Source organism: Melopsittacus undulatus, chromosome 2 (genome assembly GCF_012275295.1).
Source record: "Melopsittacus undulatus isolate bMelUnd1 chromosome 2, bMelUnd1.mat.Z, whole genome shotgun sequence".
NCBI classification, from domain to species: Eukaryota; Metazoa; Chordata; class Aves; order Psittaciformes; family Psittaculidae; genus Melopsittacus; species Melopsittacus undulatus.
In genome coordinates this window covers 39,986,750-40,014,152 of record NC_047528.1, presented here as the reverse complement: position 1 = coordinate 40,014,152, position 27,403 = coordinate 39,986,750, and the positions used below count along the sequence as shown (strand labels likewise).

At 37.1% G+C, this 27,403-nt stretch overlaps 1 protein-coding gene across 3 annotated transcripts in view; it reads left to right on the top strand.

Moving 5' to 3' along the window:
- DACH1 (dachshund family transcription factor 1) overlaps window positions 1-27,403 on the top strand; it is a 366,347-nt gene that overhangs the window by 215,076 nt on the left and 123,868 nt on the right. For 2 of the 3 annotated variants that reach the window (XM_005148107.4, XM_031048082.2), the window contains exon 4: window positions 25,828-26,000. In XM_005148107.4, coding sequence (XP_005148164.1) covers window positions 25,828-26,000 — 173 coding nt within the window. Of the gene's footprint in view, window positions 1-25,131; window positions 25,288-25,827; window positions 26,001-27,403 lie in introns of all 3 variants that reach the window. The other variant, XM_031048083.2, reaches the window with a different exon arrangement.

Sequence of the window (27,403 nt, the reverse complement as noted above, 5' to 3'; positions counted from 1 at the left end):
TTAGTTTTTCCTTTATTGTGGTTGAAGCTACTGACCAAACTCCAGAGGCACTGAGGTTGTGTTTGTGCTCTTTTCTGGGGACTTTGAATTATATTGCCTAACGATGGATTCTGTTTGCTTTTTGAAGGCACGTCTCCTGGGGCTTCCTGGCTTTTGTGTTCTCCACTGAGTTTCAATTCAGTAGCTCCTGATGTTGGCTCTGGTGGGTAGGGGGAGTTATGAATCAGTCATAGAATCATAGAATATCTGGTTGGAATGGACCTTAAGGATCATCTGGTCAAACTTTCTTGGCAAAAATGACATAGACAGGATGTCCCAGCATGCTGTCCAGCTGAATCTTAAAAGCGTATAGTGTTGGAGAACCAAATGCACCTCTGTCTTCTCTGTCACCTTCTGAGTGTCTTGAAGTTTATTATGTTGTAAGAAGCTATTTTCATGCAATATGAACAGAGATGGGAAAAGCTGGAGGAGGTTCATCTGGGGCTTAGCTGGATACTTTTGTGGTCACAAGCAGCAAATTTGCACTGCCCAGAGAGACCACCTTTAACATGTGGTTAATTGTTCTGTCAACAAAAGATATATTACTGGCTTCACAAACTAGTATCGTAGTATGGCTTCATTTTGACATGCTAAGTGATTAATAGATAGGTGGGTATCAGCCAAGTATAACTGTACTAAGGACACTGTTAGGGTATGACTGCAGTGATTTGAGTAAGTGAAAGTGCCCGTGTTCTAAGGTTCTGTATACTTAAGAAATCTGCCTTGAACCGGCACAGAATATTGTGGCTCCAGGATTTCTACTCAGGGATAGCAGCACAAAAGCTGCATTGGCTAAGGACTTGTAGATAATTGTGTTAAGTTTTGATAGCTAGGCAGAGTTCTTTACAGTCATCAACTCTCTTGTAAGAAGTGAATATCACCCAGTTGTTATTTGCAAATTCCCCCAAATTGTATTTAGAATTTTCTGTATTTCTAAGTACAGAAATTTATCCTCAGAATCATATACAAAATTGCTATGTGGATTGCTGAGGTTTTGTACTGTATTGTCTTTTTGTAAGTGATGAATTTGCCTCATCCTACATAAAAAATAACTGGCATAGTCTTGAATATCTTTATTTTTCATTACACTAAACAATAATATATGTTAATATTTGCAATATACATGCTTCAGTTCTTAATCAAAGCTCTTCAGGAGATCAGTTTCTGAAGCATCTCTGTTCTCCATACCATACATGATCCATGGGCCTAGGCATTGCACTGACTCCACTTTTCAGTGTTGTGCTTGGTGTAGCAGAGATGGTGTAGAAAGGAATCTAGGCTTCATGAGACTGGCACAAATCACTTTTTTCCTTTGAAATGAAGTAAATTCAGGAACTTGATAATCACTTTTTTTTTAGGACCATGGTATGACACCCACCGTACAAGAGCTCTCTGTGTTGTTGTGATTCCCTTGGTAAGCCAACTATCATCATTGGCCAAAGCAAGATTTTAATTACTTGGGATTACTAAAAAGCACCTTCTTATCATGCATGCCGTAGAGTAAGCTGTTCCAATAAATGATTTTTATGGTTTTGAGAAGTTGCTTCAATAAACCTTGACCCAGTGTGCTATATAACTATATGATTTACATGGAAGTTCTGGAGGTTACTTCTTACTACTCATGTGTTACACATGGGTTAGTTGCCTTTTTGATCTCTATTAATCCTGTGCACTTAGAAGTGTTCTTCAACTTTATGATTGAGGATTTTCTTAAAATATAATTTATTGTATGCTGCTATGAAAGTAACTCCCTCACAGTATCATACTGTATGCATCTTAAAAAAATCATTGCAATGATCACATGATCAAAACAGGTTTATCTCTCAGTATATTTAATCCTTCAAAGTATATGGCTGTGACATGTTTTATTCCTTATGTTTATGTCTATCTCATAAAATGACCTTTTAAGTAGTGAGGAACAATCAGTTTTTTCTACTACCTATGGACAGCAGGTGTTACACGAAAGGTTCCCACCCCACTTATGTGGCCTCTCTGACTGGAAGATTACAATAGTGACTTTTAATGGAGTTCTGGTTTGCAATGGTATTTTAATGTTGCTCTGGAAAATCTTCCTCTGCAACCATGGATACCAGCTTCTGGGCCCATTAGTTGCAGTAGGTGTATGTTGCGTCTTGACTACAGGATGAGTAGAAACATTCTGCTTGCTCTGTGGTTAACTGAGCTATCTCTCACTGCCTCAGTTGTTTCTGATACTCTATTTTAATTGGCTATTATAGATTATTTAATTCATGATTGAGTCTCAAACTGGCCCATTTTTCATCTGTAATTGAGAAGTTTGGATCTGTGTTTATTTGGTCAATGAATTTGCATTGTTTTAACTCACTGACATTTAATTGGACAGCCTAGGTCAAACTCCTGGCAGTGTTTTTTTTCTCTGCATGATCTCATTCTTACTCACTGTCTGAGGCCTCTTTCAGCTTGAGCATGGAGGGAAAGGTATGCCCTCCAGCACGACATAAAGCCCCAACCATTTCAAGATGGCTGTTTGAGACTGAATGCAGAAGATTTCAGCAGATGGCTTCTAATTACTTGAAATATGCCAAAGTGCTGAAAGGAGTATTTGTATCTTCAAACCTAAGGGGTAGCTGTACCTGACACGATGTGAGTGGCATGTGCATTAATGTATTCATGTCAGCATTTATTCTATCTACGGTTTCTGCCACGAGCTTTATCACAGATAATTGTCTATGATATGAATGGAATTTCTTGAGTATTATTGTAATAAATCTATAACTAATAAACCTATTACAGAAAGATGAAGAAATTCTTATGCTTTTTAATGGAAAGTAGAAATAAAGAGATAATCTACAGTCATATTCATTTTATCAAGAAAGCTATGGAAACTTTGAACTAAAACTATCATTTTGAGCTTTTAGTTAAGTTTATAGGCAAGTCCCTTTTCATGATCATGTGCAGTATTTTATTTATTTTTTTTATTTTTTGTTAAAATGCAGGGAAATTAGTGCTACATTAGTTGCATAAAGTAATTGTGAATTTTTAGGGAGAGATATGTTGTGCTCACCTTACTCACACTGTTAGTCTCAGCAAGGTCAAGGGACTAATTGTGGACCCAGCCTGCCCTAAGCCAGTTGCAGTACATAATTGCATGCTGCCCTGGGAGCAGTGTAAGAAGGAAATTGTGACTTGAAGCGATTCTGTCTTGTAGTCTAGGGGGTAGGGTCAAAACTGCCCTCAGTCTCTTCTCCCTCTCTTCCCCTGCCAGTGGGTAGTGAGTTCGTAGAACTCATTTCCCCTCCTGAGCTGCCATCTGTGATACGATAAACCCATTCACAGAAGAGAAATTAAGGGCTTCTTTCAGAAGGTCTGTGTATCAAACCCTTCTGAAGCCTACAGCATACATCTCTGGTCAGAGTATTTGGTTTATGAGGTAAAATAAAGTATTTCATATGATAACATGCAGATAGTTTTCCTCCACAAAACAGAGATTGTGCTTTGTATTATTTTTCAACTTCCTTGTAGGATCTTGTGTTAATCAAGTAGTAAACTTCCCCCCCCCCCCCCCACCACTGTTTTTGATGTTGGATTTACTAGTTCTAAGACTCAGCATGAACCATTTTTCTAAGCAGCTTGCTTAGCCACAGAAAATGACCAAGTAGAGCTATTACATAAGGCATTCCAAATTCATATGAATCCAGTGGTGTGTCTTTTGGAATGCTTTAACCTCTTCACTTAAATTAACAACTTGCTTTAATTTCAGCTGCTTCCAGGAATAAATCTGGGTTTCCCTGGGAGAAAACTAGCAGTCTCATCAGCACTATGTTGTACTGTCATAAAGGTGTATTAGCAGAGGTAAACTGTTGATTCCTGTTTGTAAGCAGCAGATCACCCCCATATCTTTTGGCAGGGGCTACAAGGCGAAGATTTGAAACTTTTAGTGGCAATGAATTCCCAGTCACCATGGTAGATTTCTCTGGGAGTAGACACTTTTACTTCTGAGTATTTAAAAATAAAGCATTTGCCCTGTTTAACATTGTAAGTGACTTTGTTAGTGCTACTTTAGTAAAATATAATGCAGGTTTATACCTTCACTCTCCCCACCACCCAGATTTAAGTAACACTGGAATTACCTTTATTCTTGTTACATTAAATAAAAAATAATCTCTCTTAAAATGACTCTATTCAATTCTGAAATAAAAAAGGAAATTGCAGTTTGCCCCACTACAAATTCAACTTTTAAAGGAGAATAAATACTGGTAAGAACATCTGGCATAATTGAAACCGGCACAGTGAATTTTCCTTTGAGGAACAGTACACAGTTATTATTGCCTAACAGCTTCAGAGGAAACATGAAGTTACATGGTTTTGCTTGCTTAATACAAAGAGGTTTGTAGTAAAAAAGAGGTTTTATCTTTCTTTTCTGTGGCCTGGTTTCTCAGGCCTGTTAAATGACGCAATATTGTGGTCTTTTTAGACAATAACAGAAACAAAATTTCTTTACTGAGAATTTCAAATAATCATGTAATGTCATAATTTTATGTCAGAATTTTATTTTAAAAAGCACTGTTGAAAAAAATACTGAAATAAACCATTTCAGCCATATTCCAGTGCCTGTCTAGGCACTGTGGGCACTGGTGTTCAGAAATTATTATATTAAGAATATTCCATTTGCTTGAAGTATAAAATCCACTGCAATAAAATGGTTTGACCAAGGCTCATTGCACTCTCATTTACTCAATGAGAAGCCTTCTTTTTATTGTTTTTTAAAGACATTCTGTACTCACATTGCTGAAGCCCTTCTAAACTGTGTCAGAGAAATGTATATGCTTACAAATTAGAATCATAGAATCACAGAATAGTTAGGGTTGGAAAGGACCTTAAGATCATCAAGTTCCAACTCCCCTGCCATGGGCAGGGACACTTCACACTAAGGCATGCCAAGCAAGGCTTTGTCCAGTCTGGCCTTGAACACTGCCAGGGATGGAGCATTCACAACCTCCCTTTTATTTAGGTTTAGTATTTTATATGTGTATTTTATGTTTACATTAAATGTTTGGTAGCAAAATGCAGCTGTATAATATAAAAAACAGCTCAGGAAGAGCATTAGCCACAGATTTTAATAATCACTAGGAATAGTGAAATTTACTTTTATCAGGTGACCCACGAACAATCCACTCTGCACCACCTAAGTATTACCAGGACTTTTGATTAAGATCTTGATGTCCCCTGGGAAGAAAAAAGGTATAAATACATGCATAACAAATGTGGTCTTTGAACTTTTACACATCTGTGTGCATTGATACATGCCAAACATATCATACTCCAATTTATTCACCTTCAGGCTTCTGCAGAAGCTGTCAGGTTGTATAATCTGCAGAGGATACATATGGAGAGCCTTTTCTTGCCCAGCTCTCAGACCAGCTCTGCAAGAGGCTGTGCTTTGGTGAAGAACCACCTGCTGATGGTATCTTTTGAGCCTGGCTCTGTGAATCTGAAAGAGCCCACTGAGCCTTGGATTTGCCTTCTCTGCATCCCAAGAAGTAAATCTGTCCCTGTGCATTCTCCCTGTAGAGATAGTGTGGGCAAGGGCAGGAAAAAATTCAGCACTGTCTTCCTTTGTCATTTGTCAGGAAATAGGAGAAACCTTTTGAACCCTCCTAGCTAACTCAGGAGTCAGCGTATTTGTATAATGCATGTAGAGTCCAGGGTAGGTACAGAACAGTTGTAAGTCATTTGCCTGAAAATCAATGTTTTGACTCTGCTGTGCTTGTAAGCTGCTTTCTTATGGTTTAGGATAAAGCTTCACAACAATGTGAAACCTAAATTAGCAGTGTGTTTAGATATGACAGTGCTAAGCACAGAGTAAATGTGACACCCCAGAAGCAGCAGGTCCCTGGCAGGGCTGGAAGTGCGGCTAGGCCTGAGGAGGTATCCCTCAGCTGGGGATGCTTCTCCAGCTGCAGGGACACCCACCCAGTTTGGGATATTATAACACACCACCAGCAACAACAGGGTGATTTTTGTTGAATTAAAATTAAACTGATATGTTGAAATTTTCACATATTTGTAGCAAAGATTTTTTCAAAGCATGAATGATACAATGATTGATGATAGAATTGCAAGAGTTGACAACACTGTAAACGTTGTAAACAATCATTTTTAGCTACCTTTAGAAATTTAACACATTAAACAAGAACTCTTTCAGGGATAGATTTTCCTGAAGTGTCAGTTACATCAGCTGGCACTTGTAGTGTACTCTTTCTGCAAGTCACACTGTAGACAGAAATGCAAAGTACATATGGGAAGGAAATCCTTTTCCTGTGAATTGTCCAATCAGTCTTGCATTGTTTGAAATTACCATTGCTGCATATTTACCATCTTTTCATTTCATATAGGAAGATTGTGAAACTTTGAAGAAGCAGCCGTTAAGACTTCATTTTCTATTAGATAATTTTATCTGTCTGCTAGCAGTTTCTTTTGCAGTTCAATACCAAAGTGAGTCATGAGTCTTTTCTGCTAGTTAAGTACATGTGGATTTTATCAGAAACAAATGATAATGTATAATAACTTTGGGTTTATGTAAGTACTGCTTTAAATTAATTAAAGAGTAGAAAAAAAGGTCATGAATTACCTTTAGTAGTATCTGCACATATAGCACATTCTAAAGTTTCTGTGTGTAGCAGACATCTATATTCAGAAACTAAATGGTGAATAATAGTCTGACTATGAAGAAGCAATTGCTAGGATCAAAGTCACAATCAATCTCTGTGCTCATCATTTTGTATTTGCATGGTGACTTCACCCTTATTTGCCATAACATAGCCATGTGCAATAATAAATAACTTTGTACTTCATTTTAGTTTTAATTTTAAGTAATTGCATCCAGCAGATGCCTTGATGCACAAAAGTATCATGTAACCCATGTAATTATAGTTTCTGCCTATTCATGTATTGGCTACACGTACAAGCAAGAAGTAGGTTTGTATTTTTTCAAAATATATGCTTGGTAAGCACTAAATTTAAGATTTGCAAAAACTTTATCAATATGTTCTAATTAATATTTGTTCTTTTCCTTAAGCTATTATAAGGATACTTAATGCACAGCCTAAAATTAGAGTTGACAATTGCAAATACAATCCAACCAACATAGTAATAAAATCAATACTTACATTTCCCTCGGGGCCACTATTTACTGTTTGTTGTGCCATTTCCGTAATGGAATGGCAGTTATGTTTGCAGAAACCTTGTAACTACGATTTTTATATTTTAACTAAAAGCAGCTTTCCTGAAGTAGTATGATTAAAAAAGAATCTGGAGTTGCTTTCAGAAAATTGCTGTAAACATTTTGTAGCCAATTTTAACAGAGACTAAAAAGAAACATCTTTTCATAGTAAATGTCACTGAACTCTAAGATGAATTATTTGTAATGTTTAAACTCCTTCAAGTTGCATTGCAATAGACATTTGCCTTAATCTTGAAATACTTCCCTGATTTGTTTTTAGTTTCATTTACTCTATTCAAATTATTCTTAATCACTGAAAGCTCATTCCTGTGCGGAGGTCTGCAATGTTCTCAGAGCATACGAGGGAGTCTGGCAGTTTATTTGACTTAGCAAATTAAAGTAATGGAGGAAAGTATGATCTCTGAGATGAGTCATAGCAGCTGTTGCACAGATCTAATTCCAGTCTTTTGGTTTGGTACTTCTTTCCCTGAAGTTTATCTTCATATGGCAGGGCAGCAAGTGTTTTTGTGCATTGCGATGTAGCTATGCAGCAGAGGTATAGTTAACATTTTTAGTGCATGCAAGTGTTGTATGTGTTTGCATATTCAGTTAAATATTTTTCTAACGATCTCTGACAAGAAGGGTGGGCATATGAATGAAAATCTATGAGTTACCATGGCTTAATAATTTGTTCTTTATGGAGTTCTGCTCATGTAGTGTGTTCCTGGTGCAGCTTAGAGTAACAGGTTCTGTCGTACAACATGGCCACTCACTTTGGCTCAGCTATCACAGAGTTATTATTAACTCTAATTATTAATAAGTTGTGGCTTTTGATCATCTGGCCATATCCTAAACTTCTGCTTTTACTGCCATTCTGCAACTATTATTTTGAATAGCATTTGTATAAGCAGTTCACTTGTAGTCTGCATCACTGCCTATTTATAGAAGCTGTAAGCACATTGCATGTCAGGAGCACTTGAATATCCATTCCATGTGAAAATGTTGACATTTCAGGATCTGCCTTTGTTCCACTTGTGATGATATGCCAAAACTGCAAGATACAGGATGCAAAACAAATCTTGAAATTCATTTGAAAGTACTGGAATTAGAAATACTTTGTTTTAGTAATTTGGAAAGTGTACAGATACTGAAAAATGTGTAAAATATATCTAGTAAATCTGTGCATGTATAGCATAAGATATAAACCAAATATGAAGTGAACTGAAATAAAATGCCAGAACAAAATGGAAGTAAGTTCAGGGTAAGGTAGTATAGTCGAGTTCTGACTTTTTTTTTTTTTTTTATTTTGTGTTATGAATGTTCCTAGTAACTTTTCTGTTAGGATCCTTTTAAAAAATGTTTTGGATATTGTCTTTTACATGTATATCAAATAATATGCATATATGTATGCATAGTACAGTTTATATATAGCCTGTGTCTTCAGTAATCACTGTTATAACTTTGTAAAATTTTAAGCTGAAGTTTTTATCTGCAATATCTTTCATTTCTGCTCTTAGGCCATTATTGATTGTTCTAGGTTTCAACTGCAGCAGTGATTCAGCTTCCACAGAAAACAGGTCAGGACAGAAATGGGAATGTTTTTAAGTATTCAAATACTTGGTTAGATGTTTCTGAGCTTTAGAGGAAGGATTTAAAATTTGTCATAAAGATGACACTAGAATACGTGGTTCTGATCACTTAAAAATCAGTCTGAACCTGTCTAAGACAGAATTTCCTGCCATTTTGTTTCATATGTCCATTAGATTTGTTGAGAAACTTTCTGCTCTCTTGCAGCTGCACTGGTATGGTCTGGACACACAGGTCTCCATGGTCCCACTAAACCTGCTCTACAGCAGTTCTGCAAGAAAAGAACATTGTTTCGGACTTTCTGACTTTTGTTGTCTAAATCATATTGGTACTAGGAGTTTCAGCACTTCATGACTGTTATAGAAGAAAGCCTCACTGTTTTTTTGGATAATAGGTGTAATTCCCTGCATTTTACTAATGCAACGCTTTATAACATCGTGCAGGATACTGTATTTCTCAACAAACTCGCTAGGTTGCCCAGAATAGGTTACCGAGATCACTCTGACTTCCACACGTGGCAGTAAAACACCTTGTGTAGATCTCGTGGAAGCTAGATTAATCCCTTCATCAGAAAACAAACAAGAAAGCAAACACCACCACACCCCACACCCCCCCAAAAAAACCCCTCCCCCCCATGTACTTTAAAGTCTGTCCCAATATGATTTAATTCCTCAAGTCTTTGAATTTGTTTTATGCAAACCCACAGTACTTAGTGGCATCAGCAAACTTTGTTTTCATTAATATTTGACCAGAGAAATTGTGTGAACAGAATCCTAGACCCATTCAAGAAAACATATTTTGAAACAGGATATTGAAAATAAAGTCCATAGGACAACAAAAGTCAGTTTACATGCTGATGTCAGCATTTGTGTTTAGTGATAAAGCCAAGCTCTTTTCATGATAAATTCATATCCATATCTTTAATAAAAAATAAAACTGATGTTAGCTTTTCACATTAAAGTCAGAAGCATCTTTGTACCTCTTCACAGAGACCCAATTGTTAGGAACAAAAGTTATGTCCTGTTAAGAAAAAAAAATTAATCACTCAAGTTATTACTTAGGGTGTACTGTGTATTCCAGGCTCAAGCTTTATGCGGAAGCCTTTGAAGAGGCTGCCCATACCTACCAAATGTTGTAATTGATACAGAATCATTGCTATACAACAGCTGCAATAACAAGGTGCTGCTGCCTTTACTTTAATCTCCCTCTCTTTCTGCGAGTTTATTATGTTTTGAATTTATTCTTTTGTAGATCTGTGAGCTATCTTTCTTATGGAAATTAATCTTTTTAAAAGATTTGTACTCTCATTTTCAAACACTAATACATTCATTCAAGTATCCCATTATTCAGAACCAGCTGGCTTTTTATCTAGTGATATTTACTTCAAAAAGCCAAGTTAAATGGTATCATAGATTAATTCTCAGGGCACAGGAAAGCTTTTTTAGAGAAAAAGAGATTTGGTAATTACTTAGAATATCGCAATAAAATCACAGAACATGTCAAAAATGCGTTATATAATCTGTCATAATACGAAACTTCAAAAAAAAAGTTAATTCACTGAATTGAACATAATATGTGGCATCAGTATATGATTTTTAAGTGGAACATTATGTAAGGATAAAACTTTCCTGTGATTTATAATAAGCTATGTCATGATTTTTAGTTATTTTTTCTTTGCAGAAAGCACTGAAACTTCAAAAAAGGGCATTATCCACTGAAATTTCTTACATGAATCAAACTGGAAATAAGACATATTTTACAATTCAATTTAAGATCCCACAGAGACAATAATGTTGCAAGCTGTGCATTTTGCAGAGTAATATAGTAATGTCTAGTTTGCATTTTTGAAAAACTAAATTAATCACACTTTATTGAATATGTTGAAGCAAACCTAAAATTCATCTATTATTAAAAAACTTGTGCAACAAACACAAACTATATTTTATACATAAAGGACAAACTCATTTATTCATTAGGTTAAAACACTTGGAGTTTGCATTTTGTAGCTATGAAAGAAATGACATTTGCTATCTGTTCTTTTTAAATTTTTCAAAGTATGATGTTTAGAGTAATCTGCTTGAAAAATTGTACTAATATTTCAACACAGTAACAGTCTTGAAGACTGCAAAAAATCCCTGTGGAAACTGAGGGTAGTCTTGAGTTTTATGTTTCCTGAATCACTTAACAGGACAAATACTCTGTTACCATCTATCTCATATTTAAATTATATATTTTATCCCTTGATAGATTAACCACAAGATAATAAAGTTTTTAGCCAATTCTTAGCATTTGTGCATCCCTTGTCCTAACATGACTTGGCACTACTTTGAATTAGAACTTGAATCTTTGTACTCAGCTGTGCTCAGACTGATACCAGAGCAACTAGAATGAAATTTAGGTCTTAGTCAGGTCTCACCAACTTCATTTAAATAAGATTTCAGTCTTAATCTTTTAAAGGGAAAGATACTTAAAAATTATTTGTAGATGTTGTTTTCCTGCTACTGAGTATAATTGTGGAATTATTGTATTCTACAACTTGAAGTGCATGTAAGCTGTATGCCAGATTTCTGTGCCAAGTATCAGGTGCTACTACTTATAATTCCATTTCTAGGAATACCATTCTAAGCTATTCTGGCCTTTAGGCCAAATTTGATTTCTAGGATTTGATTTTTAGGATAATTGTTGCTTGTTAATGGTTTGTCAGCGTGTTTATGTCTTGGTGATTTGAAAGTAAGAAATGGATTTTTTAAATTTTTGTCAAAAATCTGTATTGATTATATAATAGTCAGACTGTTCAGGAAAACAAAGCTTTTAAAAAAATGTTCAAGTGGAGACCTCATAGCAGCCTTCCAGTATCTGAAGGGGGCCTATAGGGATGCTGAGGAGGGACTCTTCATTAGGGACTGTAGTGATAGGACAAGGGGTAATGGGTTCAAACTTAAACAGTGGAAGTTCAGGTTAGATGTAAGGAAGAAGTTCTTTACTGTGAGGGTGGTGAGGCACTGGAATGGGTTGCCTGAAGAAGTGGTAAATGCCATAGAATCATAGAATAGTTAGGGTTGGAAAGGACCTCAAGATCATCTAGTTCCAACTCCCCCGGCCATGGGCAGGGACACTTCACACTAAACCATGTCACCCAAGGCTCTGTCCAACCTGGCCTCGAACACTGCCAGGGATGGAGCATTCACAGCTTCCTTGGGCAACCCATTCCAGTGCCTCACCACACTAACAGGAAAGAATTTCTTCCTTAGATCCAGTCTAAACCTCTGCTGTTTAAGTTTCAACCCGTTACCCCTTGTCCTATCACTACAGTCCCTAATGAAGAGTCCCTCTCCAGCATCCCTGTAGGCCCCCTTCAGATACTGGAAGGCTGCTATGAGGTCTCCATATAGGAGACATCAGGTCTCCATCCATGGTGGTGTTCAAGGCCAGGTTGTACAGAGCCTTGGGTGATACGGTTTAGTGTGAGGTGTCTCTGCTCATGGCAGGGGGCTTGGAACTAGATGATCTTAAGGTCTTTTAACAACTCAAACCATTCTATGATTCTGTGATTTGTTTTCAAGACATAAAAACCTTAAGTTATAATAAAAAAATGTTTTAGAATTTGGAAAAGCAAACACAATTTTTGCATTATTTTTCCTCGAGCATCAGGAGACCTTCTGGCCCTTGTCATGTGTTTTAATTTAAGGTCTGTGCTTAAAGAATTTCTATCTAATATCAATGTAGTTGCTTTTCTGTACTTATGCAGCATGTATTATAAAGGATCAGCTTACTTGTATCTTCGTATATGCAAGAGTAATAATAAGTTTGACAACGCATTATGCACAATTTTTTCTTCTTTGCACATCCATATTAATCGTGTCTGAGAGAGGAAGAGACTGCTTAAGCCCCACTGAGAAGCACTGAAAGGTCATTCCTGAAAGCATTCTCAAATTAGTTTAGTTTTCAAGAAAATAACATGGGTTTACAGTCCAGTACCTTAGGGACATCTGTTGTGGTTTCCCTTTGTGCTATGATGGACTAAGTGGAGATTGGGCTGCGCTGAAGGTGGACAGACATAGTGGTTATGATGACCTGGTATTTTTCATTTATTAGTGATAACCAGAATAACAGTCCCTGAACATGAGACTGCCCCAGCAACTCTTAAAAGATATTTGTCACTCTGCTTTGTCTGACACTTTTATCAAAGTGCAGATCTGAAACCCTTTTCTTAATATTGTAACAAGAACATGAGACAACATGCTCACCTGCTGTTAAAGGGACAGCACCGTGGTTCTTCAGATTATACCAAGAGAACGTTCTTTGGTAGAAGCTCATGGTTTCAGAATAACTCATTCAACAGCGTGTCTAGCACTGTGCATTAATGAAAACACTAGTCAAACATTTACATCCAGATCCTTTTCATCTGACATGAGATAGCTAAAAATTAGCCAGCTTCTCTGTAGGTAATAATGCTACATAATGGTGGATTGCATGTAATAAAACACACTGCCAACTCCAGTATAGGAGAAAAATTTCAAGCAACTTTCAGGTGCCTTGCTACCATAATGGTACCCAGACAACCAGCTGAGATGATTTCATGTGGTTTCAGGAAACTTAGGATGATGATGATCTACAAATAGCTGAGCTGGACAATGTAAAATGCTTAATGCATACTAACATCTCTGTGTTTGTAGGGTTTAAGTGAGGGACTGTCCTGATTTCAGCTGTAACAGTTATTTTTCTTCCTAGTAGCTGGTGCAGTGCTGTGTTTTGGCCTTAGACTGAGAACAATGCTGATAACACACCAGTGTTTTAGTTGTTGCTAAGTAGCACTTATCCTGATCAAGGACTCTTTAGTTTCTTGTGCTCTGCAATGAGGAGGGGCACAAGAAGCTGGGAGGGAGCTGAGAAAGGACACCTGACCCAAACTAGCCAAAAGGATATTCCATACCATGGCAAGTCATACTTGCTATGTAAACCGGTAGGAGTTACCAGGAAGGGACCAGTCGCTGCTTGGATCTGGCAGGTGATGAGCAATTGCATTGTGTATCACTTGTGTTTTCTGAGCTTTTATTTCTTTTCTTCTTGTTTCCTATTATTCCTATTATTTTTATTGCCGGTATTCTTGCCACAAAAGATGGCTGTTGGTAACTGTGGTCCAGACTTCTTCAGAATTAAAGATAATATAAAGATAGTGTTGTTTTCATTTTAAAAGTGAAACCCCTCCCAAATTATTTAGGTAGTAGTTACCTCCCTAATCATAAAAAATCCAAGAAATTATCAAAGAAATTTACTGTTTTAAGACATACCATTTTCATATTCCTACCATTTAAATTCAATTTTATACTTTTGGCTGCTTTTGCATTAAGATTTTACCTTTGATCATATTTGTAAGACTCCAGTCAGAAAATTGGCAGCAGTTGTAAATGGAGTAGGGTATCAATATGTAAATAAATAGGATAATATTGGTAGACTAAATCTGAAAGAAAAAATGATCCTTTCCACATAAAGATCAGTAATTGTAAGAAGCACTTATCATTGATATGCATTTGTATATAAGTCTTCCTTATTGATTGAAATTCCTTGTAGTCTGTTGCCTGTGTATTGTTTCTTACAGTAATTTTCAGACTGTCACCCTTTGGGACCAGAACTGTCTACCTGCTCTGTCACATATTGTTACTATTGCTGTTACTACTAGTCACACTAGTTGTCATTTTTTTCATCAGCAACCTGAGAAAATAATAAATCATTTGTAAGAGCAGTTTCAGCAGTCCAGAAAGACTTGGGGTCCATGACCTTTTAGATAGATAGGATTTCCTTCTTTCACTTAAAGGATGGCATGGTTATCTGTCTTGGGGCATGAAAACAGGGAAAACAAACCTAAAGACTTAAGATCCCAATGAAGGTCCTGTAGCATAATGAAGTACCAAATAACAGCTGAGTTATAATAATGTTTCTTAGTCTGCAGCTAACACCAGGTAATACATGTGTTAAACCTCAGTGAAGGAAGCATGATTCACAGAATGGTTTTGTTCACGCAGCTGTACATACTGGATTTTGAGCTGATTGACATATATGCTCTGTATACAAATGTATGAAAGATAATATTTTTTAATAAATTTCTAGCTGACAATTTGTATTATTTATATATTTATAGGTATGGTTTGTGTGTGTTTTGACATAGAGATGTACACACAGATACATTACGAGTTCAAATAACATGGAAGTGGTGAAGCTGTGTATCTAAAAGCTAGAAAAAGGGAATCTTAATAATAGGAATGATCACAGAATCACATAATGGTTAAGGTTTGAAGGGATCATCTAGTTCCAGCTCCCTGCCATGTACAGGGACATCTTCCAGTAGATGAGGTTACTCAAAGTCTTGTCGAGCCTGGCCTTGAACACTTCCAGGGATGGTGCATCCACAAATTTCCAGGCATTATTATTATTATTATGAAATAATTTATTCCTAAAGGGGGCCTATAAGAAAGCTGAAGTGGGATAGAATGAGGGGGATGGCTTGAAAGAAATTCTTTACTGTGAGGGTGGTGAGACACTGGAACGAGTTGCCCAGAGAAGTTGTGGATGTCCCATCCAATATGTTTGCTTTTTTGTTACTAGCATTATTAATATAGAATTAGGTGCTGTAAAACTCAGACTAGAGGTAGAAGGGTCAGAAAGCATATAGAATTGCCTACATCAGACTAGTGTAGATGGTAAGCACAAACTTCCATCTAAGCTCGTATTTTCTGCAAAGTTTAGGCAGTTGTCCATCGGCCTGAATCACAGAAGCTCAAACCCTTATCTTTCTTCTTGTGTGACTTTCTGAGCTGTCTGGTTTAGTTTCCACTGTACTAAAAATAAAGCCTGTTATACTGAGCCTATTATACTGATTATACAGAACAAAAAATTGAATAAGTATAGTTGCTTTCTTTATAAACTGAAGCAACAGGGGGTCCTACGCTAAAACAACTTAAATGCATATTTCCCAGAAAATGTTCTAAACATGAAGTTATGTACTACTCAGTCAGGCGTATTCCATCTCACCTGTTCCTTAAGCATACAGAAAATAGTCATATACAGAGTTGCATGCAATGAGAATATACAGTAATGCAATTAAATGGGATGTTTTTGTAAATAAGTACATACAAATGTAATCAAGATGTTCACTAAATAGTTTGTCATGTTCATCATGTTGAAAGATTAAAAATTTAGTTTTCTGCTGATTTTGGTTGTCTTCAGATAGTTCATTGGTCTTCGTATTCTAAAGTCTCTATGCCAAGGGACTAGCTGTAATTCTAGCTTTTTGCTCTAAAGTTGACACACTTGCCCAGATGTATGTGACAGTAAATGTTGTTCAGTTACCATTTTCCTGAGTACAACGTGTACAACTGAATCTAATTTTTTAATTTTTTATGTCAAAATTTACTTCTGCATATCAAAATTGAAGTCTTAGTACACCATATAACTGTAGAAATAAACTGTATATTATCTGTGAAAGGAGGACATGTTAAGTATTTGTGAAAGGATTCAAAAGGAAAATCTATTTTTAGGTAAATGTCATATGGCCTGTAAATGAGTTGCTGTGCTTTCACCTCTCTTGGAGAGTTTCATTATTCATTAAATTGCATTTTTAGAAAGCTTTTCCTGTGTTAATCTTTTTGGTGGCATAATGACGGATCAGTATAAAATATAAAACATGCATTCCATGAGATTCATTGTCACTATTAAAAAAATTCTTTCACTCATTAGCTTATATAAATTCAGTATTTTCTGATTTGTGATTAAGCATATACTCTGATATTCAGTGTGTAGAATTCCATCAATATTTTCCTGAAATTAACATTTTGTACTGCAGTTTTTTGTTAATCAGAACATAAATGTGGAAGGGGTGAGTAAAGTGGGTACAAATCCAGTTTACAGTGCAAAGTGCAGTTATCATTTATCTGCCACTTCCAAGAAAAACCTATGCAATAAAATTGAGACAGTGAATGAAACAGTCAACATGATGGAGGCTAAAACCTGTTACTCAGATTGCTACTGTTGTCTGCAAGGAAGAAACCATAGGTGATTTCAGAAGGTTCTCTTGGCTTCTTTATATATTTCTGTGGGAAAATGTTCATCAAAAAATAGTTTTTCCTCCCCACCCCAAATTTGCTGCTCTATCATGATAACAGCAGGAATACAAATACCTGACTTATCAACCCCACTGTGTTGGACAAAATTATAAAAGCTTTCAATTATCAGGCCACATTGCTCATGGCCTCTTAAACAGAATAAACATGACTATATAACCAGAAAGTAAGAAGGCAAGTTTTTGGTTTTGTTTTTGTTTTTTGTTGTTGGGTTGGGTTTAATTTGTTTTGTTGGTTTTGAGGGGGTTGTGGATTTTTTTTTTGCGTGGTTTTTTTCTGTTTGCTTTTTCTGGGAGTGAGGGAGGAGGAATCCTTATCTAGAGCAGAATATGCAGTGTTCCAGAGGAGTCTTGGAAAACTATTTTCCCTCTGCCATAATACTTGCTCTCCTGATCACTTTGTGATCTCAGAAGAGGTAGTAATACTTTTCAAGTCCCAATAAGATGAGACAGGTGGTGTTTACATATGGCAAAGGTTTTTTCACTTTCAGTGATGTAGCAGTAACATAGAGGTCTTACAAAAGCACCTTTAGCTGTAGATGTCTGTCCTTTATAAAATCTCACAACACTCATATATTGCACATAAATACTACAGCTGATTTTAGAAGACTGAATTATACAAAATCATAATCACAGATTTGTAGCAATTGAAAGTCTAAAGCAGCAGGATTTGATTTGGACAGTTTTAGGAAGAGGTTTCCTATCAGGATACTATTACCACTTTTTAGCACACTGATTATGCATATTTTCCAGTGGACATAAATAGCCTAGATAGCAAATAGTCCACTTCAGAAAAATGAGCCAACACAGCTGATACTGATGCTTTGTTTTGTAATTGTTGCTGAGATACAAATTGTTTCAGCAAACACAGTAGATAACAGCTAGAGTAGGGGACGGAAAGAAGATCAGTAGAAGAAAGAGGGAGAAAAAGAGAAGTAAAGGAGGGGAAAGGGGAAAAAGGGGAAGGGAAGGGAAGAAGGAAGGGAAGAAGGAAAAGAAAGGAAGGGAAAAGGGAAGGGAGAAAGGAAGTAGAGGTTTGAGTTGTTAATAGAAACTCAGCCTCTCTTTTGTATTTTTGGTATACAGACTACTTGTCTGTATAATAGTACCTGAAACCTACCTGAAATCATCCCTGATCCAGGGCTGGGATTTCCTTGCCTAAGAACAAGCTGGAACTGTTCTCTGGGTTGCCATAAAATATCCAAGTTTTCCACAGGAAAAGAAAGGGAAGACCTGCGGGCCTGCAAATAGTCAAATTTTAATGCCTAAAACCTACCTATAATCAGGAAAGGTTTGGCTTAGTGGCCTAGACATAGATAATGATGCTGTCTTAGATACCCTCAATTATTCTGCCTGATCTACATCTCTATATAGATAGGTGTGGGGTCTTCTGCAAGTGCTGTGTTGTAGTCACCAACCCTATAAGACATGTCTCAAATTATTTTACCCATCTTAGGTGGCATCACTGTAGTCCCTGGAACCAAGAGATTCCATTCAGCTGACCAGAGACAGGTCGGTATCTCACACAGAGTGGGCTCAGTAGTTCTCCAGGAACTGTTGGCTGGATCCCTATTGACTGTCATCAGAGCAAAACTGCTCAGCTCACATTGTAGGAACCAAAATTTAGGCTAACTGAATCCTAGTGGGGATGGAATGAGAGAGGAAAAGGAGTAAGCAAAGATGAGATATAATGTGAAAATTAATCTGATATGTTCAGATCAGAGCTTGTGAAGCTGACATTGTACAGTCCAGTTTTCTGCCTTATTTTCCTTTTCTTGGCTGCATTACCTTCCAGTCCAGAATTGTTTTCATTTATTATTACCATCCTTAGTTACTTAATTGTGCTACTAATGAATACAAATAATCCAAGCATCAGGCTTTTACAGACTCACTTGAGTGTACAAATAATGCTTTATTGTGTAACTGCTGATTATGGGAGAGGGTAACTCACATTATGGAAAATGTGCTGAAATGTTGGTGATGGGGAAAACTCTGAATTCTATAATCCACCTTTTAAATGATGAAAATGTATTGTCATTTTTGTTCCATCTGGTTGTCCATGATGAGTAAATGTGAGACAATGTGAGCCAGGTTTTAAGCATGTGTACTTACATTTGGAACTTCTGTTTCAATTTTTGAGTGGTCATATTAGCAGTATCACACATGAAATACATAGTTGGCTATCAATTGCCTATTCAAGTGCACATGTATGGGGTTTGAGCAGTCAACATTAAGCATTTGCATTTCAAAATTGGATCTCTTGTGCTTGAAAGCCTTGAAAATGCTACTGTATGGTCAGCCTAGTGCAGCGTCAATTGAAATGCAGTTTGAATGCAATGTAGAGCTTCCAATTGCTGCTTCAGAAAGTGTTATGCTGAATCTGGAACACTTTGCATAATTTAATTAATTATGCCACTAAAACCTGATTTTCTCTCAATTTAAAGCAAACAGCTTTTATGAGGGTGAACTGCAGCACCCAGGGATATCAGGTGTCCAAGCTTTTAATCCTATTACAAAGACTTGACAACCACTGATGGAAACTGGAAAAGCATAAGCCTCCAGCAGGGCAACAAGTGAAGAGGAGGAAGGCAACAGATTTTTAATACTCTTTGAAACCACTGTACACATTAAATCAAAATCAAATGTAAAAAGTGACAGAACTGGTAGCTTGCACTTTGTTGTGCAGCCGGTGAAGAGTGTCTAAGGAATAACACTTATTTCACTTTGACATTAATGAAAATAACTGTTTCCTCTAAGAGGAAAATTGTTCTGCTTAACTAACATAAGAAAAACACAGCAAATGGCCAAGACTATTTGTATCTGTGTCTGTCCTCTTAAAGTGTTCAGGAGTGCAACAGCCTGTAGTTTGAAAGTGGTTTCTAATGTTATGGATTGGATTGTCTATGAATCATTTTCCTTGTAAACAAATCTTGACAGATGATGCCAGACTACAAGTAGTAAAGAATCTGTCACTGACTAAATGCTAGCCTCAATACTTTGTTTTCTAAAGCTTGTGTTCTCTCTTCCACTTTATTATTAGGTTCAATATCACTCTAAAATAATAGACACTGTAATTTTGAGGTAGAAGGGGGTACTGATTTAGAAAACCTCTAATTCTAGAGCCACATAAGCAATGCCATAGTTGGCAATCTGACTGACTGTGCAAATTTCTGTGACTGGGTTAGGAAGTGTCACAGCAGAATTGACTCTATCTCCATATCGAACATCAACATGTAACATGAAATTAACTGTACTGTAGATGATCTTGCTAATAAATAGGGAAAATATCTTACTATTGGGAATTCAAGAACTATATAAAACGCAAACATCTTCCTCACTTATATTAACAAATATTTGTATAATTGCTACTGTTTATGTATTCTGTGTATTCCTATATTTATATATGTTGCATGTATATACGAGACAGGAGTCTCAAAGGGGGAAAAGGATCTTTGCAGAGGAGTTAGCAAGGCTCACTGGAAGAATTTTAAACTAGATTTGAAAGGGATAAAGCCAGGCTCACTAGAGGTAAGCCTGGAGGTGGCGTGCCAGTCCTTGAGGGAGAGTATGCTAGTAAGGTCCTTCAGTCTGCTGTCTCAATGGAGGCAGGGGATGGTGACCCATGTGGCAGCAAAGACAAAAGGTTATTGACGTGTTAGAAACCATGGCAGAGCCTAAGAATCGTCATGCAGGAATTAGGGATTCTCCCCCCAAAAAGGTGGTTATAGGCTACCTAACCAGGATGAAGAGGCAGAGAAAATACTCTGTAAGCAGCTGGGAGAACTCTCACATGCACTGGTCCTTGTTCTCCTGGGAGACTTACCAGATGTCTGCTGGAAATACAATACAGCAGAGAGAAAACAGTCTAGAAGGTTCCTGGTGTGTGTGAAAGATAATGTCCTGACAGCTGTTGAGGGAGCCAACTAGGGAAAGAGCCCTGCTGGACCTGTTTACAGAGGACTTATGGGTGATGTGATGGTTGGAGGCTATCTTGGGCATAGCAATAGTGAAATGATAGAGTTTTTTATCCTTGGAGAAATAACAAAGTGGAGGATGGTCAGCAGAACTGCTGGCTTGTACTTCTGGAGGGCAGAATTTGTCCTGTTTAGGAGGCTGGTTGACAGAGTCCCTTGGGAGGCAGTCCTGAAGAACAGAGAAGTCCAGGAAGGAAAGCTGGAAATTAAAGAAGGAAATCTTAAAGGCACAGGAGCAGGCTGTCCCTATGTGCTGAAAGACAAGGTGGCAGGATAGAAGACCAGACTAGATGAACAGAGAGCTTTGGCTGAAACTCAGTAAAAAAAGAATAGTTTATGACCTTTGGAAGAAGAGTCAGGTTAACTCACAGAACTACATGAATGATGTGAGTTTATACAGGGAGAAAATTAGAAGGATCAAAGCCCAACTAGGGCTTAATCCAGCTACTGCCATAAAAGACAACACAAATGTTTCTATAAATGCATTAGCAGCAAAATGAAGGCTAAGGAGAGTCATCCCTTTAGTGGATGTGGGGGAAAGGATGAGGAAAAGGCTGAGGTGTTTAATGCCTTCTTTGCCTGAGTCTTTAATAGTAAGGCCAGACCAGTAGTTCTTGGGATACCCAGCCCACTGAGCTGGAAGACAGGAATGGGGAGCAGAACAAAGAGCACATAATCCAAGGGGAAACAGTCAGTGACCTTCTTTAACACGTAGACACACACAGGCCTGTGAGGCTGGATGAAATCTGTCCAAGGGCACTGAAGGAGCCAGTGGAAGTTCTCACTGAGTCACTTTCAATCATTTATCAGCAATTTTGGCTAATCGGGGACATCCCAGTTGACTGGAAGTTACCAAATGTGATGCCTGTCCACAAGACGGGCCCAAAGGTGGATCTGGCAAACTCCAGGTCTGTCAGCCTGACCTCGGTGCCAGGGAAGGTTAGGGAGCAGATAATCTTGAGTGCCATCATATGGCATGTACAGGAAAAATGCTCAGGGCAAGTCAGTGTGGACTTATGAAAGGCAGGTCCTGCTGGATTAACCTGATCTCCTTCTATGACAAGGTGGATCACTTAATGGATGAGGGAAAGGCTGTGGATGCTGTCTACTTAGACTTCAGTAAAGCCTTTGACACCATTTCCCGCAGCATTTTCCTGGAGAAACTGACTGCTCATGGCTTGGATGGGTGTACTGTTAACTGGGTGAAAAAACAGCTGGATGAGTCCAAAAGAGTGATAGTGAATGGAGTTAAATCCAGTTGGTGGCCAGTCGCAAATGATGTTCCCCAGAGCTCAGTACTGGGGCCAGTTCTGTTTACTATCAATGATCTGGATGAGGGGATCAAGTGCACCCTCAGTAAGTCTGCAGACAACTCCAGGTTGATCTGCTTGAGGATAGGAAGGCTCTACAGAGGATCTGGGCAGGCTGGTTCAGTGGGCTGAGGCAGTTGTATGAGGTTCAATAAGGCTCAGTTTCAGGATCTGCATTTGGGTTGCAGCAATGCTGGCAGGCTTGGGAAGAGCAGTTGGAAAGCTGCCCAGTGGAAAAGGACTTGGGGTGTTGGTGAATAGCCAGTTGAATATAATCCAGCAGTGCGGCCAGACAGGCAACAAGGTCAATGGCATCCTGGCTTGTATCAGAAGTAGTGTAGCAGGACTAGGGAATGATTATCTGCCTGTACTTGACACTGGCCACACCTCAAATGCTATGTTCAGGTTTGGCCACTTCACTACAAGAAAGACAGTGAGGTGCTGGAGTGTGCCCTAAAAAGGGCAGTAAAGCTGGTGATGAATCTAGAGCAAAAGTCTCGAGGAGCAGCTGAAAGAACTGGAGTTGTTTAGCCTGGAGAAAAGAAAGCTTAGGGGAGACCTTATTGATGTCTACATCTATCTGAAAGGTGATTGTAGCTAGGTGGATGTCAGTCTCCTCTCACAAGTAACAAGCACTAGAACAAGAGGAAATGGCCTCAAGTTGTATCAGGGGAGGTTTAGATTGGATATTGGGAAAAAATTAATCCCTGAAATTCTTGGCAGGAATTGGAACAGGTTGCCCAGGGAAGTGGCTGAGTCCCTATGCTTGGAGGTATTTAGAACATGGGTTGATGTGCTGCTTAGGGACATGGTTTAGTGGTAGACTTAATGGTTGGACTTGATGATTTTAAAGGCACTTTCCAATCTAAATGATTCTAAGATTTTGTGATTTTCGGTCGCTGTTTTTTAATGAAACTCTAGGTGCCAGAAAAACCATCTTATTATTTTATGGACACGTGCCCTAAGATGGTATGAATAATTATTCGGAACTCCCTCTCTTTCTGTATGGAATCTGTATCAACATCTGTATTTTGGCTAAAATTAAGTGAGATTAACTCACCTTTTTTGTTTAACTCCGATTTACAGAGTCATATTATTTAATGCAAGAATATTCAAAAGAAGTGAAATGTGTATGTCACAGTGGCAAAAAGCAGAAAATTAGAGAAAAGAAAATTAGAAGGAAAAAAAATAGGGTTTTCCAGCTATGATCTAGTTCTTTCAATTACGTATGTATTTGAAAGTAGTTTAATGTTTTTTGAGAGTCTTCAAGTTCTCAAAATGCAGGAAAACATGTTCCCTTATTAGAGGTGATGAGATTCAAATCATGTATTAACCAGCTCAACTATGTACACTGCATAAAGGTTGTGACAATTTCATGTAAAATAATAAAAGTATCTCCTATAATTGATTTTTTTCATTGTTTCATAAAATTGGTTTGTTTGATTGTGGGAGAGTTTGCATTGAATTTTCATTACCTACTTCAGAACAATTTACACTGGGATTGAGACAGTATTGAGCTAATGAGTTAGAATTTATATTGAGCCTTAACTGTCTTCATGAAGTAACTAGGGAAAGAAAATCATGGCAATAATGGAGTATTTTTCATTATAAACTACGTTGTACAGCTTTTACAATCAGGCTTTTAATAGATTCAGAGAAATTAAATTGGAATTCTACCAACTTTTCTGCTTTTGCCACTCCATAAAAATGATGTTAAAAAAACGTCAAGACTAATGTGCTACTCCTCTTTCTACTGAAGTAAGGAGGAGGTGGTATCAGTCTTGTTGTTTTTCAGGCCTTGTTGTTCATTCAGTAACAAGATGAATGTAGAAAAATATTCAGAAACATGCATTTTGTTGTAATCCCTAATGCCAATGGAAATTGAGTATAGGCTAAATAGGTCTTGACTGAGGTTACCCTAAAGTCCTTATGAAGCGATATACCCATGAAAATAGTAGAAACTTTCAGTCAGGAGGGTGAAATTGTGCTCTATATGAAAAAGGAAACAGTCATCTATTGCTTATGGGTATATTAATATTGCTGAGAATGCATGCATTTCTAAATATTTATTAGTATATTCAAACATTGTTTAGTGATTATATATGGTAAATAAACATGGTGTGTAAACATATATAAACTCAATCTCAGCATTATGCATAGATACCCACTATTAATAAGTCATCAGATTGGAAGATTTAAAACTTTGCATTATATATAAATGTACAATTTAGTAAGGCTATATGAATTTTTAGTATTGTATGCTTCTGTTTAATTTTATGTGTGTTTTTGATGAGGGGGTCTGCAACTGTGAAAAAGGGTATTTCTAAAATATATGAATAAATTATTGCTCATCTCAACACTTATTTGCCTGTATTCTTTCTTGCTGTTAGGCCGTTCCACTACCCAAAGACTGCAGGAATCAGTTAATAATCTCTTACATTTTAACTAATAATATAAAATAGAAACTGGGTATACAAACCAGAATCATCAGCCAAGCATATAAACATACCATACATGTTGGTGCCCTCAAGAAATTAAAATTTTAGTTACTTCCTATAATGTTTTTTTATTCACAATTACAAGAAGAAATATGACTGATGTTTGAATTTTAATTGGCATAACAGGCAATATTCTTTTTTTAAACATTTTTCAGGTAAAAATATTCCCATATGTATAAACCAAATGCCATATATAGTTTTGCTTGCTGAGAATGGCAAAAATGAAAAAAAAAAAAAAGGAAAACCAAAAGTTCTTCCCCCAACCCACGTATTAAAGAAGAAGAAAAAATAAATAAATAAATTGCCACTTGCCAAAAAGGTTAGATTGCTGACCTTGCTTCCAAATTCAGAAATTGAAAATTCGGATTCTTCCTACGTCCAAATAATATATATTCATTCCCCACAGGCAGCAGTGATGGTTCTTGGGATAAAGAAAAACTTCAGTCTCCCCCTACCCAAGGATCACAGGCCTCTGTTAACCACCCCAACTTGCCTGGACAACATAATGTTCCAGTTAACCATCCTCTCAACCCTCTTCAACAGAACCACCTTCTGCCAAATGGTACGGGTTGACATCTTTCAGCACTAATATCAACAATTTTCCAATTCCTGTCTTTATTTTGTGTTCATATAAATAGGCTGTGAAAAAACAAACATTTGGGGAATATTGGAATACTTCTTTTGAAGTATTAAGCAGGGGAAGTGGAGACAATAAAGAACAAATACATATGCAATAAAATTTATACTTAAAATAACTGCTAACCTGTGCATCAGTGATATAATACGCATTGCTAAGGCACCTTGCAGCAGATAAAAAAACCACCACAAAACACCCAAAAATAAAAGGCCATTGCTTAGCAATGATATCATACATTACAGTGATACAAAGGTGTCTAATAGCCTATCCTTGTAGCTAGAAACCCTCTCACCATTGTTAGTGATTTACCCATGCATATTCTGTAAGAGAACTGACATACAGCTGCTTTGTCCCACAGTGTCAACCATCTTGTCACCCATCACTTGAGTTATCGTCCATCAGGAGAAAAAAAGATGATTTTTTAAAAAAATGCATAAACCTATTTTCCTTTTTTTTTTCCATCAGGATTGGAACTTCCTTTTATGATGATGCCCCACCCGTTAATTCCCGTGAGCCTACCTCCAGCATCTGTCACAATGGCAATGAGCCAGATGAATCACCTTAGTACCATTGCCAACATGGCAGCAGCAGCACAAGTGCAGAGTCCTCCATCCAGAGTTGAAACATCTGTTATTAAGGTAACTACATAAAAAAAACCCCACAACAAACACACAAAATTCTAGCACACTTAGAACTGTTAAGTATTATAAAGATGGATAGTTGTCAAATGCTGTAAGGTAAGTCATAGAGTCACTATACAAGAAGCCCAACTGTTGTAGCTCTGGGAACACAGTAGGCTGCTGATGGCTAGTGTTATCTTCTCAGTTCTCATTTCACTCTATAAATCAGTATTAAAACAGTGTTTAAGCTGAAGCATTTTCATATAGAATACACAGCTCACTGATTTCTTGTATTTCATAGTCTGTGATCTAATGGTAATGTTCCTCAAGATACCAAATTACTCCTTTCTTTAATTAGAAGAGACTCTTTTTCCGACTTTTAAATCTGAGCATTTGGACTGAAATGCTGCAAATTATCTGAAGAAGGCTGAGAGGCTTGATACTTTACTTCTGCAAAACCTGGACTGCTAAATCATAGAACAGAATGGAATGAAGTTGCACAGAAGAGAACCAGTAGTCTATAGGCCAGAACTGCAGTATTGTAGAAATATCTCAAAAATATCTAACATCTGAAATTGTCTACCCATTAAATTTTGTTTGCTTAACTAACCAAAATCAGTCTGGTTAAAGAGGTATTTATTTACCAGAGGCATGAAGTCTTCTGATTGAAGGTATTCTGTTTTCATTTTAAAGGCATTTCCCCCTTAACAATGGATATTTATAATTTGATTTGACATTTATTCAGATACCTGCATTTTTACCTGCTATCCTTCTTTAGTTCCAGTAAATGAGATACAGAAAGTAGACAAACTTTTGTGCTTTTAGTTAATAATCATATGTTAGTAATAGACATGCAAAGGCAAGGTTGTTGATATTTTAGGGCTACATTTGAAATCTGTCCTTTAATGTAATCCACTGACAAAACAAATGGATAAACTTAAAATCTCTTGGACCTTCAAATCAAGAGTTGCAGAAGTTTTGAAGTTAATAAGGTTTAACCAGAGTGAAGAGGTCTGACTTTATTAAGACATTCAATATGGTTGTGTTCCTGTCCTCTTTAACTTAACAAGCCCAGAATCATAAATAAGCATTCAGTTAAACATCAGAAAATCTATGATGCTGTTGACCTAGAAGAATATGCTCTGATGACCTAATTTAAGTACTTGCACTTTCAAATGTAAGATATTCTCTGGAAGCCTTCAGTGGCATCCCTTTCTCACCTTTGATGACATAAGGAGCTAAGAAATTGATTTGAGAAGAATTCTTCTTTTAGGTGCTATGTCAGCAAGACTTGATTCCACCCTTACGTCCATTTTTCCCATATCTTAGGAATATAAACATTCTGCTGCTTACTGTTCAATTACATGGTGATTTGGGCACATTTACTTTTTCTGTTTTCTCTTGATCAATATGTAGTAAGA